At 39.2% G+C, this 13,784-nt stretch overlaps 1 protein-coding gene across 1 annotated transcript; it reads right to left on the bottom strand.

Moving 5' to 3' along the window:
- Nucleotides 1-1,751: 1,751 nt before the first annotated feature.
- On the bottom strand, nucleotides 1,752-13,502 carry LOC307233509 (sulfotransferase 2B1-like; the record flags this gene model as incomplete). The annotated part of the gene is made up of 7 exons (XM_080004845.1): nucleotides 13,437-13,502; nucleotides 12,878-13,139; nucleotides 4,447-4,655; nucleotides 4,218-4,344; nucleotides 4,023-4,117; nucleotides 2,047-2,227; nucleotides 1,752-1,855 (listed from the first exon to the last, which is right to left on the bottom strand). Exons 2-7 carry the CDS (start codon nucleotides 13,014-13,016, stop codon nucleotides 1,752-1,754), a joined length of 855 nt encoding a protein of 284 aa, XP_079860971.1. The 5' UTR covers nucleotides 13,017-13,139; nucleotides 13,437-13,502.
- Nucleotides 13,503-13,784: the final 282 nt, after the last annotated feature.

Raw genomic sequence — 13,784 nt, 5'->3', positions numbered from 1 at the left:
CTCAAATGCACGACACAGAGACAGTAGGCAGACAGGGGTAAACAAAGGAGTTTCATTCGGAGACACAGCAGTGACGACAGTAGAGGTCCAGTCGGGTTGGAACCGGTCTGGGCCGGCGGGACTATCAGACCATGTTGAGCAAGACAGGACAGGACCGGTGAGGACTGGGAAGGAGGGATCCAGGTGGAGGGACGGAGAACCAGGCTGGACAAAGCAGGACGGAAAGACTTGAACGAGGAGAGGAGACAGGCAGGTGAAGACAAGTACAAGATTCTTGGATTATACAGACTAGGAAGGAGCCAGGAGAGCTCTGACCTTGGGTAAGTTAGCTGACGATCTGGCAATGAGTGACTGGGGAGCCGGAGAATAAATACAATGGTTGATGATGATGAGATGATGAGTGTGTGTGGAGTTTGCCGGAAGGAGGAGCAGTGGATGAGGGAAGGGCGGCCTCTAGTGCCCCTGGGAGGCCGTGGGCTTGACATGAAGAATGCATCGTACATGGGGGTTCACAAATAGAATAAATGGGATTTTAGAAAGACTGCACCAGTGCACGGTGTTATAATTTATTCTGTTTCAGTGATAACATACCATCAAATTTTAATTTCATGCAGTTTATCACACATCACACAGTGTTCACTAAATGAGTGTTGATGGGAAAACTAGTATACATGTATTCTCATACTGTAGAAGGTCTTAAATATTAAAGGGAGTTTTACTTGAAAACTAGTCTTATATCAGGGGCCTCTTTATAACAGGATATTTTTTATGTGTGTGTGTGTGTGTGTGTGTGTGTGTGTGTGCGTGTGTGTGTGTGTGTGTGTGTGTGTGTGCGTGTGTGTGTGTGTGTGTGTGTGTGTGCGTGCGTGTGTGTGTGTGTGTGTGCGTGCGTGTGAGTGTGTGTGTGCGTGCGTGCGTACACGCAGGTGTATGTGTGTGTTAGGAGGGCATCAAAGAAAGCAGGCATCCTGTGGGCACCCAAAGGCAGACCCAGTGGGCACAAGGCAGCGAGGTGGATGTCCTCGCTGCAGGCACTGTGCTGTCTGCTATCACACACACACACACACACACACACACACACACACACACAGTAGTCCACTGCAGCAATGTATGTCCTCCAAAGGAATTTTGGGGTCATAACAAACAATTATGAAAAAATTATAGTAAAATCTAATTTGTCTCCTATTGGTGATGAGGGCTTGAAAGGTCTGCTTATTGCAGAATCGACTTCTTTTTTTCATTAGACTCTTTTTTTCGGATTTGACCATTTACAAATATTTTCCATATTGTCCAATGCATAAGTGTAATGTTAGTGATGGCTGAAATAAAGGTTAAAGCCGGCTTCACACCAAATCCGACAAACGCCAAGAACAAACCTGGAAGTCCGTTTATTTTGATGGAACTGGACTTAAAACCAAGTAAATAAGCCATGTATATAAAATAATGACGTTATTAATATTATCCTTAGATGGCAACATATTCACTGTCAATAAATCACTTTTTGTATACAGTAAGTGAGGTCTCCAAATGTCCAGCCAACATATTTTGGATGTGAAACTCAGACACAGTCCATCCACTAGAGGGTATCTAACTGTCGGACGCGATTACGGATATGGTGTGAAGGAGGCTTTAGATTTGATTTCTAGATAAATTATTGTATCTTTACAAACTCTTGTCACATATTCTCATTTCTCTTTATTCTGCATTTGGGGTCCTTCTCTCTCCTCGCAGCTGTTTGGTCAGTGTAGGTCTCAGGGGAAGGAGCAGGCCTCTCCCTCCATCTCTGCATCGATAACGGCCGAGAACCTGGCTTCCTGCTCCGGGCTGAAGTGGTTCTTCCAGTCCCCCACCACACCTTACACACACACACACACACACATACGAACGAACGCACGCACGCACGCACGCACGCACGCACGCACGCACGCACGCACACACACACACACACACACACACAAAGAGTCTTAATTAAAGACCCAAGGTGACACTTAAATCTGAGACTAAATAACTTGTAGAAGGTCCTGGTGGCCTCAGAGATTTCTTTACCTTTCCTGAGGAACGGAGACTTGTCAAGGTCCATGAGATCCTGAGGGACCAGCGAGTGGTTGGACATGCAGTTGGTTTTCATGTTTTTAAAGCAACAATGCTCCGCTATCCTCTCAATGACTTCTTCGCTGAGATTACTGCCCAGGAACGACGACAATCGCCTCAGAGCTCCGCGCAAATCCTGCGAAATAGAATAGCAGAAGCCACAGGAATAAGGGGCTGTGAAGCAGGAAAAGCTCCTTTGACCAGAGGGACAATTCACAAAAAGATGCAGGGCTGTGAAGAAGTATTATGCACTTTGCCTTTTTTGTTGTTTCGTTCAATAATGTAACGAAGCACGGGGACGCACAGAAGAGTTGCCGATGGGACAATTCAGTCGTGAATGTTGAAAATCCGGATATTTTAGTGTTTTACAGATATCTGTCGGGACTCGGGAAACACAGCTCGAAACCGGGACAATGCCGGACAAACCAGGATGTCTGGTCACCATACGTATATAGCCGTGGAAATCTAGAGGTTCCAAAAGTTACTAAGACTGGTGAATTGGTTAATTGGTTAATCAGTTAAACACTGATCTTTGAACATTACTACTTTTCATTTGAACAAGTTACAGAAAAAGTGTCTGCAACCCATTCAATGCATGAAAGAACGTACATTTTAACCAAAATCATCCATCCTGAACTCCATTTTTATGGAGACCCCGTGGGAACCAAAAGTACTCCAGATTCAGACCTACATGATGGACAGCGCTCACAATGACACATTGGGACTTAAAAAAAATTAAAATAAAAAAAGATAATATCAACAAGATCCCCAACATAATTCCCTATTGAAAAACCTATTGAAACCATTATGCACAGAATACACCGACAGTAACACCAAACACTTCCCAAAATTGCTCTCTGAAAATTTCAATAACTTAAGATAAGTTAGAGATGAAGCGTGAAGGAAGTTAGAGGGAACAGTTATTGGACTTTTGGTTTTAACTTCAGTTTGGCCCAAAATCCCTTAATTTATGAATCATTTATGATAGAATCTACACCGATCAGCCACAACATTAAAACCACTGACAGTCTAAGTGAATAACATTTATCATGTCGTTCCAATGGCACCTGTCAAGAGGTGGGATATATTAGGCAGCAAGTGAACAGTCAGTTCTTGAAGTTGATCATTTGGAAGCAGGAAAAATAGTAACTACCAAAAGTGGTCCAAGGAAGGACAACCGGTGAACCGGCGACAGGGTCATGGGTGCCTATGGGCTCATTGATGCGCGTGGGGAGCGAAGTCCTGCTCGTCTGGTCTGATCCCACAGAAGAGCTACTGTCGCACAAAATACTGAAATAGTTGATGCTGCTATGATAGAAAGGTGTCAGAACACACAGTGCATCGCAGTTTGCTGCATATGGGGCTGCGAAGCCACAGACCGATCAGAGTGCCCATGCTGACCCCTGTCCACCACCGAAAGCACCTGCAATAGGCACGTGATCGTCAGAACTGGACAATGGTAAAACCTGCAAAAAGTGGCCTGATCTGATGATCACATTTTCTTCTACATCATGTGGATAGTCAGGGGCTACAGTCTGATCTGATCGAGAATCTGTGGGATGTGCTGGAACAACAAGCCGATCCATGGGGGCCCCACCTCACAACTTACAGGATTTAAAGGATCTGCTGCTAACGTCTTGGTGCCAGATACCACAGGACACCTTCAGAGGTCTTGTGAAGTCCATGCCCCAACGGGCAGAGTGTTTTGGCGGCACAAGGGGGATCTACACAATATTAGTGGTTATAAGTGGTGGTTTTAATGTTGTGGTTGATCAGTGGAGATAGAATGGAGCTGGTTAAGTGTTGTTCTGAAACCAGCCACTAGAGAGCATCACAACACCTTTGGCCTCACTTTTCAATCTGGCCTTTTACCAATACTTGGATAAATCGCAGATTAATCATTCAACATCAATAGACTTGAACCATATTACCTGGACCATTTCTTCATACGTGATGTAGAGTATTCTGTCTCCCAACTCATGGTGTCTCCAGCTCTTCAAGTGCTCCGTCCACTTTCCAAACATCACTGCAGACACCGCAGTAAGACCAAATTGTGAAAAAATGCAATTGGTTCTTCTGCTACACTCAACTAGTGGAATAGAATGTGATGTGGTTTGAAGGCTGACCTTCGCCCGCCAGAAACTTGTCCATGAACTCCTGGAAGGTTCCGGGGTCGTCCAGAAAACTGGCCATCTTGTGGAAGTGGAAGGATGACACCATGACATCCTTGGGGTTCCGTGTCACGTAGATCACCTTCAGGACGGGAAACACATGAATAAATGGTCTTCCCCAAAGACCACGTTCTTTGGGAAGTTGTGTTTTAATGTTGAGAGCTCAACCTTCTATCCGCCCCACCTTGGCTTTGGAGGAGTGGAAGGACCGGGGCAGGAGGTGGTAGGGAAGGTGCGAGACCAGTGCCCGTGGAGACGGCAGGTGCTCCGACACCCGCGCCATCTTGATCGTCCCCAGCCAAGGAACCCGGTCCCAGTTTGGGATGGTTAGGACTGGGGTCAGATCCCCCCCATTCAGCACCAGCGGGAGGATCTCCTGCATCCAGGTGGTGCCTGAGGAACAGAACACCAAGTTACACTGGAAAACTCCCAGACCCAGACTGACATCAATGCGCATTATATTAGGCTTTCAACTACATTACGCCGCTTTCATTACCATTCCACTTGACTTTATTTGCTGCATTTTATACAATCAAATTGTTTTGTTTTTATTCATTATTGTAACTTTTTTATTGATTCTTTCTCAAAATTTGGTAGGGGTTTCTCTAATGACTGATTAGTGAATAGGAAGCTGGTGCATCATATGGCATTTTCAAAACTTTTGCATTCCTAGCAAGTCTTAGAAATTCTGACTTTAAAGTATATTTCACTTAATTAAAACTCAAAATTATTATTATTATTATTATTATTATTATTATTATTATCATTATTATTATTATAATTATTATTATTATTATTATTATTATTAGAGGTCCAGCCCATAGTTTCCGAAAATTCTCTGAATTTTGAAATCTAAAACTATCGGGAAAACAACGGCAGAAGCTACGAACACGGTGTAACAATATATTTAAATCTATGTAATCACATAAATATATATGCACACACATAATGAAGTACACAACCTCATATGTCCTCAGTCACATACTTCTTATTTTCCCATGGTTTTCCAAACCGTATAAGTGGGAGTATAGTCTTTTTGGCCTCTTCCCACCGATGCAGCTGCAAGAGCAAGAAGACCGTGTCGAGACCTTATCTGGAATACCTATAAATCTGTGACGCCAAACTTACCATATATTCTCTGACTCCCTTAAAATAAACTGTTTGACTCAGAGAGCTGCACAAGAGCACATCTCTGACCCGACCCTTGTACAAGTAAAAACCAGCGTCTGTCCGCCTCTTTATTTAAGACCATCCGATTGACAAACTGCAGATTAAAGTGACACTTTAATTTCTGAAACAACAGTTGACGTCTTGTTTGAGCTGGTTGAAGTTTCATCCAAAGCGATCCACATAAAAAGCACAAAAAAAAGTGAGTGAGTGAAAAACCGACCAAATTTGATCGATATCACAGATGGCGGCAAATGCATTTAACGCCAAATTATGTCCAATCCGGCTAAAACTATCTGGAACACAATAATAATAAGCTACCAACACGGTTAAGGTGTCGTTCAAACCGGTATCTCACAAGCATCTCTGGTTTAAGTTTCATCCAAATCGATCCACATACGGAGCAGATATAAGTGAAAAACCGAACAACTTTGACCCCAAATATTCAGCTGGTCCTGCTTGACTGCCATGGCACTATTCATTAACAAAATCAATGAGATGTGATTTACAGTAAGATACTTTATGACATCATCATAGTATTTACTATAAATGTCAAGTTGTGATTCAGAATGTCCATTGGACCGTGTCCAGTGTGTGGTGTAGGCTCTGTCGCTCTGTAGTGGTTAGAGATTACAAACTATGCATTTACTTGGCTTTAGGAGGGCACCACAACCGAGGACGTATACGCTACTATGGATTAATGGGTTTACTGTGGACAGGGTATGCAAATACCTGGGAGTTCACATTACGGAGGATCTGAAATGGACAACTCACATTGACACTCTGGTGAGGAAGGCAAGACAGCGCCTTTATCATCTTAGCAGTAGCAGGATTAGGCAGCTGAATTTCTTCAGCTGCCTAATCCTCCTACTCTGGAGCTGTTGAGAGCACCCTGACAGGCAACACCTCCGCCTGGTTTGGAAACAGCACCGCTCAGGACAGGAGAGCTCTGCGGAGGGTGGTGCCTCTGGCTGAACCATCGGAGCCGCTGTGCAATAATAATTACTCACAGCAATACCACAAAGTTTTTCATATTTCATGGAAACATAATTTATTGAAAATGTTTTAAAAGTAAAAATGTCAACAACAAAATGACGTTAGTTCGATTGTGATTGTAAATCTCCGTAAACACATAAACATGCGTAAATACGTCATCACTGACATCCACGAGACACAAAGTCCCTTTCCGTCACTGAGACTCCAGATGTACTTACACACCACAAGGAAAGTTATAACAATGGATTGAAGTAAACATAAATGGTTGTTTTAAAGAAACGTCATGTATAAACAGTTTACTACAGCTGAACACAGCAGATTTGAATGAAACGACAGAAAGTGTTAGGTATTGACAAGTTCTTCCATAATTATTTTTATGACAAATTAATGTTAAAGTTCCATAAATATTGTCTGCATTACAATATAGACAAGTAATCTATTCAACTGAATTCTCCAATTGTACATTATTAACAGAAAAATTACATTAAAGTGGTGATAATAACATAATGTATTCATTATACTTTTAAAATAAAATGTATTTATTATTATCTTTATGAAAAGTAATTACAAAGTTTGTTTTTTTATTATTGTTCCAGATGCCGAAAAATAGCCGAAAGTCTAAGAAAACAAAGAAGCCATTAATCCAGTCCTCAAGGTCACATAACTATTCACTATTCTCTATTAACTACTCATACACAAAATAATCCAATCACCCGCCAGAAAGAACAACAAAAGGGACATAAAATACGGATGATTATACAAGAGAAGAAACACAAATACAGAAATGACATGAATTATCCTGTTCAAGAATTATTCTTGATGACACACTTCAGAAAGACAACAACGGACGACCAAAAAGAATAACAAATGAACATGTAAAATACAAGATTACACAACAGTATAAACAGAGAAATACTGAAGTGACATTTGAGGTACAATGGAAGAAACAGAACTTGGCCATGTCCATAAAAAAGAAGAGACTCCTTTCACAATTGACCAAATTTAAGACATCAGAAAGAATAACTACAACAGTAACAGGACAATCAAAGAAGATACTACATTACGCTACTTTGGACTGTTGTGAAGTCACGCCCTAATTCAAAGGACAAAAAAAAGAAGAGGGTCGACCTGAAGAAAATAATACAAGAAAAGCCAAAAACATGATAAATTACAGCTAAAAAAAAACCACTTAGCTGGACAAAATGGTATAAAAAGGAAAGTGAAGGTGAGTAATACAAATACATCAGAACTGTCCAGCTGTCGTTATCAAAATTCAGTTCCAAAACATAGTTTTTTTTAGTTAATCAACTACATATAGCACAATGTTTATAAACACTGCTTACTCTGACAATTTCATACAAGTTGTCCATTTTCATTCATTTGTTTCCCTTAAGATTGACATTTTAATAAGATAAAGTCATTATTTGACGTGTGATCTGTATAAATACTGTGATATTTGTTTGATTATTTTGTCCAGCTGTTTTGGACAACTGTTTAATAAAACAATTCCTCTTGCAAATTCTTCCACTTTACAGACAATATTAGGACTGTAGCTCAGCTATTTAAGAACTGTTATTTAGAACTGATCGATCTAATGTGGCATAAATTGTGACATATGAGAACACGTACCTTAAATGGATAAACTGGACCCCATGTATTGCTGCCTGCAGCTATATTTTTTATTATTATTATTATTATTATTATTATTATTATTATTATTATTATTATTATTATTATTATTATTATCGTTATTATTATTATTATTGAATTAGTTCTATCTCTAGCAAGGCTGAGGAACCATCACATACACACATAGAGACACTTTTCTCACTCTTAAACAGAAGAACAGAAACAATTGATTCCTGTATATTTTTGACACTGCATTTAGTGAAAATAAAAAACATTTGCTCTATCAGGGCTGATACAATTCTACAAACAAACAACGTTCGTGCTTGCATGACTTTGGACGGGTAACCCAACGTCATGGTTGTAAAAATTGTCATTCTGTGCAAACGTTAAACTATCAAGTGTGTGAGCCTTGTGAGACAACAGCAGTCCTCGGTAAAGGAATGACTTGTCGCTTGCCATGTTGCAGGTGGATTTCAGAGACAATCACACCCAGAGGAAGAGAAAAATATTCTCCGTCCCACCGGGTGCTGCGTGAGGGGTGGGGGGCCCACCGTGCGGCAGGGTGGGAAAATTTGAAATCTCGGAGGGAGGTTCACGCCTTATAGCTTTCGTTGTAGCTTGTAGGCAGAGGTGGTCCTGGCTCCTCTGGTGCAATTATTGATAATTAAAAGGATTGAGGTGAACCACAACCAAACCAGGACCAAAAGACTGGGAGGTTCGTTTATCTGCATTTTCTTTCATTTTTCAGGTATTTTATTGGTATTTAATCAGTGTTATTTATTTTTTATTAATAATATTATTATTATTATTATAAGTTATATATAATATATTATTATTTATTGCAATTGTTCCGATTTTTATCATTCTCTGAATTTTTCGGGCTAGGGAACAGGATGACCGCTAGAGCTACGGACACAATTGAGGTGTTGTTAGAACCAGGAAGTCACGGACATGTCCTTGTTCAAGTTTCATCCAAATCGATCCACCTACAGAGCAGAAAATAGGGAAAAAACTGACTAAATCTGACCAAATTTTCATGCTTCACCAACACACCAACTTTTGAAAACGTAAAACGCTTTGTGACATCATCATCTAATTTGCTATGAATGTGCAGGTTCTGGTTCTGAATGTTCATTCACATTGTGCACAGTGCGTGGTGTAGACTCCATCGTTCTGTAGTGGTTAAAGGTTTCAAACTAGGCGTATATGTGTGTTTATATAGATGTTAGGTAGTTTAGGTAGATGTGTGTGGGGATGCTCGATTGATATTTTATCTATTTGGTCTATTTGTAAATGAAGACATTGTATTGTGGTTCTCCTTACTTTGCTGGACTCGCGGAAGCAGTAAGAAAGAAAATCGAGGGAGTGCAAGATGAGTTCATATCCTCGGAACGAATTGGAAAAATTGTATCCTGAAAATTGTAAATAATCATGTAAAAATACATCAACCGTTTTCCGGTTTCATGCAATCGCGTTGAAAAACTTGGACACAAAAAAACATTAATCCACAGAAAATCGTGACCACGTTGAGTCAAGTCCACCTCAACTGTGGGAATGAGTGACGCATTCATTTACTAGGAAGGTGACGGAAAACTAAAACCCATGAAATTGTATTTAGTCACAGAAAGACGCCAACACTTTTCGGATACATGGAACCATAACCATTTGGAAATTGAATCCACAGAAGGGCGTCACCATTAAAATTACGTAACTGCGCTTTGCTTCATAAGTATCTCAAAATACAACATTATTGCCCCACACGGGACCAAACGTCAACTGTGACTAGAGCTCTATTTACACAAACAAGGTAAATGATAACAATGACAAGGTTTGGTTTAAAGGCAAAAAAAGAGTAGTCCAGTTGTTTTAAAGTAACTTCATGTACATGCAGCTTCCACAGCAAAATGTGACGAAAAGGGAGAAGGCATTAAATCGTGACGAGCCCTTCCATAAAAGTTCAAATTCCAAATTAATGTTAATGATCAATAAATGTTGTGTGTATTACAATATAGGAAAGTAATCTATTTAACTATTTTTTTCCAATAGATTGTTAGAAGAAATTCCATATAGTGCTAACTAAAACTAACATTTTTTGAAATCATGATTGTTAAATCACATGTATTTATTATGACTGTTTAAAATAATATGAAAATAATTGCAAAGTTTGTGTCTATTACGGTTCCAGATGACGAAAAATAGCCAGAAGTCTAAGGCAATAAAGCAACAAAGCAATTGTCTAAACATTCAGCCTTAGAGGTCAGTCACGAGCTTCTAAAATAAAATATTACAGAAAAAAACTGTGAAAACAGCTATGAAAAAGAAATTAAAAAAAAAAAACTCAGGAAAAAAAAAATACAAATATTGAAATGATATCTATGAAAAACGATAATGTACATAGGAAGCCTTTAAATATAAATGTTGTTTCCCCATAAGTATCTGTATTAAGAGGCTCACAGGGGCTCATAGATGATTCACAGTTTGGAGACTCCAGAAATAAGCAGCGTGCCGCTGTCAATTTAACAGCAGTACTTAAAAACAAGATCAAGAATGTTTGCACATGGACACAAAATGACCTAGACAATGTTTTTATTAAAGTAACTCATCTTTATTAGGATATGAAAAAGTCTGGTAGAATAAAATATAATGTTGCAGGGAGAGATTATATTGCAATAATAAAAACAATGTTTAGCACAACATTAAAATATCCAAATAATGTTTACTGGCTGCATTGGTGTAGATCACTATTACTGTGTTGTATAAAATATTTATGGCAATTGATAGAGCAATTAAGAAATCACTGTTAAATAATGACGCATGCTTGTTAAGGATTTCTGGTAATACATGTACAGTTATCAAGCAGGGATTGTGGTATGTAGTTGTCGATCCACGCGCAAGAAACAAAAATTGGGCTACATGAGTATTCAACTTGTGCATCCAAACTTCATCTGATTCATTTCACATTGTAGTGTTTTCACCAGAGATGCATTACAGATTCGCCAAATATGTGAAAGACAAAGCACCAGTACATTTGAGAATAGTGAACAATAGCTTACGTAAGTCTGTATATTAGTTGTAATTACAAAAAGGTGAGCTTATTACTGTTAACGCTGTATATTACTGTTTCTGTTGTATATTGTGTATATACTGTTGTATATATTATGTTCTATGTTGCAATTAATGTGTCCTTTCAATATGACAATACAATGACTAAAAATCACAGAAACAATTTAAAAATGAGTTGTCTAATGATAAGTGTAATGAATAAGTGAATAATTAAAAAAATAACAAGTTATTATTATTTACATTGTTCTTATGGTATGTACGTAGGTTTTTGGCTTACAACTTGTGTTGCAGCCCCCGCACCACTAAGTCGTCGGTCAAATTGTGTATTCATATACTCGGCAGATATTGTGGTTTAACACCGCTTTCAATGAAGTGCTTAACCTAAATTACAGCAACATTTGTTTGTGAACAACAATAGAACTATCAATGATGTTATCAGGTTGGATAAATACATGATAAAGTCATCAAGATGGGGTTGGCAACCAAAATAGTCAATGTTTGTGGAGAAAACAAGGAATTACTGGAGTGCTACGTCGGTGACATGATGATAGTAATGAAGTTCAGATTTTGGGAAGACCAAATTAAATCATACACAATGAAGATGCTGACGATCCAACATCAGGGTGACTGTGTATCTCACAGGTAGGAAGAACATGATCATTCTACCAAGATTAGACGTAGAAGTTACAAATATTAAAAGTGACGCGAAACTCCCGGAAGAGGAACAGTAAGAAATAGTGGGCAGAATAGCATCCACTAGTTTGACAAACAAGCATGTGTGCAACGAGTGTGGGGGAAGTCAGGAAGGTTTCAACACTGACGCTGAAGACCACAATTTCCAAAGTTGTCTTTGATTCCAACTCAAGGATAAATAGAACTGCCGCATCAATGTCACGCTAGAAGTGACAAATTATGCAGTGAACCCTAACCTGGATGTTACAGTAACTATTGCAATGTCTGTCGTGCACGACTAGCTGGTAAAATACAAAATGACCCACTTAACGACAGATATTTCCACCATCCACTAACAACTTCTTACAGGTGGCCCCTTCAGGAACACCAAAAACACTATGGTGACTGACATTACCAAAGTTAAACAAAAAAGAAGGAAAAAAAAGAACATGAAGGTCAATAATGACTTTATTTGACTTTGTTAAGATGGCTTAGTTTTTGTGAAGCATACATTCCAAATGTCAAACTGTCTATAAAAAATTAGCTTGTCTTCTTTTATCTTATTATTATTATTATTATTATTATTATTATTATTATTATTATTATTATTATTATTAACAATAATAATAATAATTATAATAATAATAATAATAATTATAATAATAATAATGATAACAATATTTTTATTTTTTATTTTAATGGCATATTATTGATCCGAAGTATTGCTCAGTTTGACACACCATATTTTCTCACTGTTTTATTGTTTTTATTGTGTTGTCTGCTGTTTATTCTGTTTTTATTGGTCTTGCTGTTATTTGTATTGTTTTAAACATCTCAGTTGTCTCAGTTGCTTCCTCTAACCCTGACTGCAACTCATTTTCCTCCCCTGACCCAACCGACCCAACTCTTCTGACTCTCATTCATCGCTCATCAGAAGTCCTTCCTCGCTCACTGTGAATTACACCAACTGAATCAAATGAACGACGAGCTGTAAGATCGAACAACTCTTTTAACAGTGACTCGTCAAGAACTGAGGGGGCTGTGAGTAGGGTCACTTATGATGAAAGCAGTCTTTATTAGACACATACCTGACTTGGGGTACGTTACCGCAAACACGTCCGTGTCTTGGACAGAGAAATCCCGGGCGTAGCTCAGGCTCTGCTCCGTGTGTACCACTGTCGGCAGTAGGAGCCCGTGGTAGAGCATGTAGCGGCCTGAGGACGACATCGCTGTCGGCGGAGGTCAGGGAGGATCTGGGGGATGAAGTCAGTCTCTGATGCCTCCTCTCTGGTGCTTATGAGTTAGATGTTTTATGCATGTTGCATAAAACGTGCTGGTTGGAGCTGTACACTGAAATATATGAATGTCAACGGTCTGATGAAACACATCATTCCTAAACACACAAGCGCAAAGACATGCTTAAAAAACACTAGGATTTAAGTTAATTCCAAATAGGTGACCACAAGCTTGATTTTTCACTTACAAACAAATGATTAAACATAGTTGGTCATAAAATTCCATGAGCTGATGCAGTGTTACAGTATATAAAATCTCTCTCTATTAGTAATATATATGATAATCAAGTAATACATAATATTATAATAAAAGCTATAACAACAATAACAAATGAAAAACGGGAGCCCTTACCTTCGCCAGACAGAGGACAGGAGTCTGCTGTGCACCGTGGTCTGGTTTTATTGAGGTGAAACAGGCCGATGGCTACTTACTTTTGCCTTTGGACGAGCTGAGAATGAGTTGTCATAAGGATTGGCTCCTCCCAAAAATAGCAGGGTATCCAATGGCCCATGTGGAGATGAGGTTACATTTTGTCGCCTTCATAATGAGAATAACTCTCATGGAGTTTTGTAGCCTGAGTTGTGTGTGAGTGAGTGAGTGAGTGAGTGAGAGAGTGAGTGAGTGAGTGAGTGAGTGAGTGAGTGAGAGAGTGAGTGAGTGAGTGAGTGAGTGAGTGAGTGAGTGAGTGAGTGAGTGAGA

The sequence above is a fragment of the Zeus faber genome (genome assembly GCF_960531495.2).
Source record: "Zeus faber genome assembly, chromosome: 8".
In the NCBI taxonomy this organism is placed as follows: domain Eukaryota; kingdom Metazoa; phylum Chordata; class Actinopteri; order Zeiformes; family Zeidae; genus Zeus; species Zeus faber.
The sequence above is the reverse complement of the archived record's forward strand: the minus strand, read 5'-3'. Positions and strand labels throughout refer to the sequence as shown.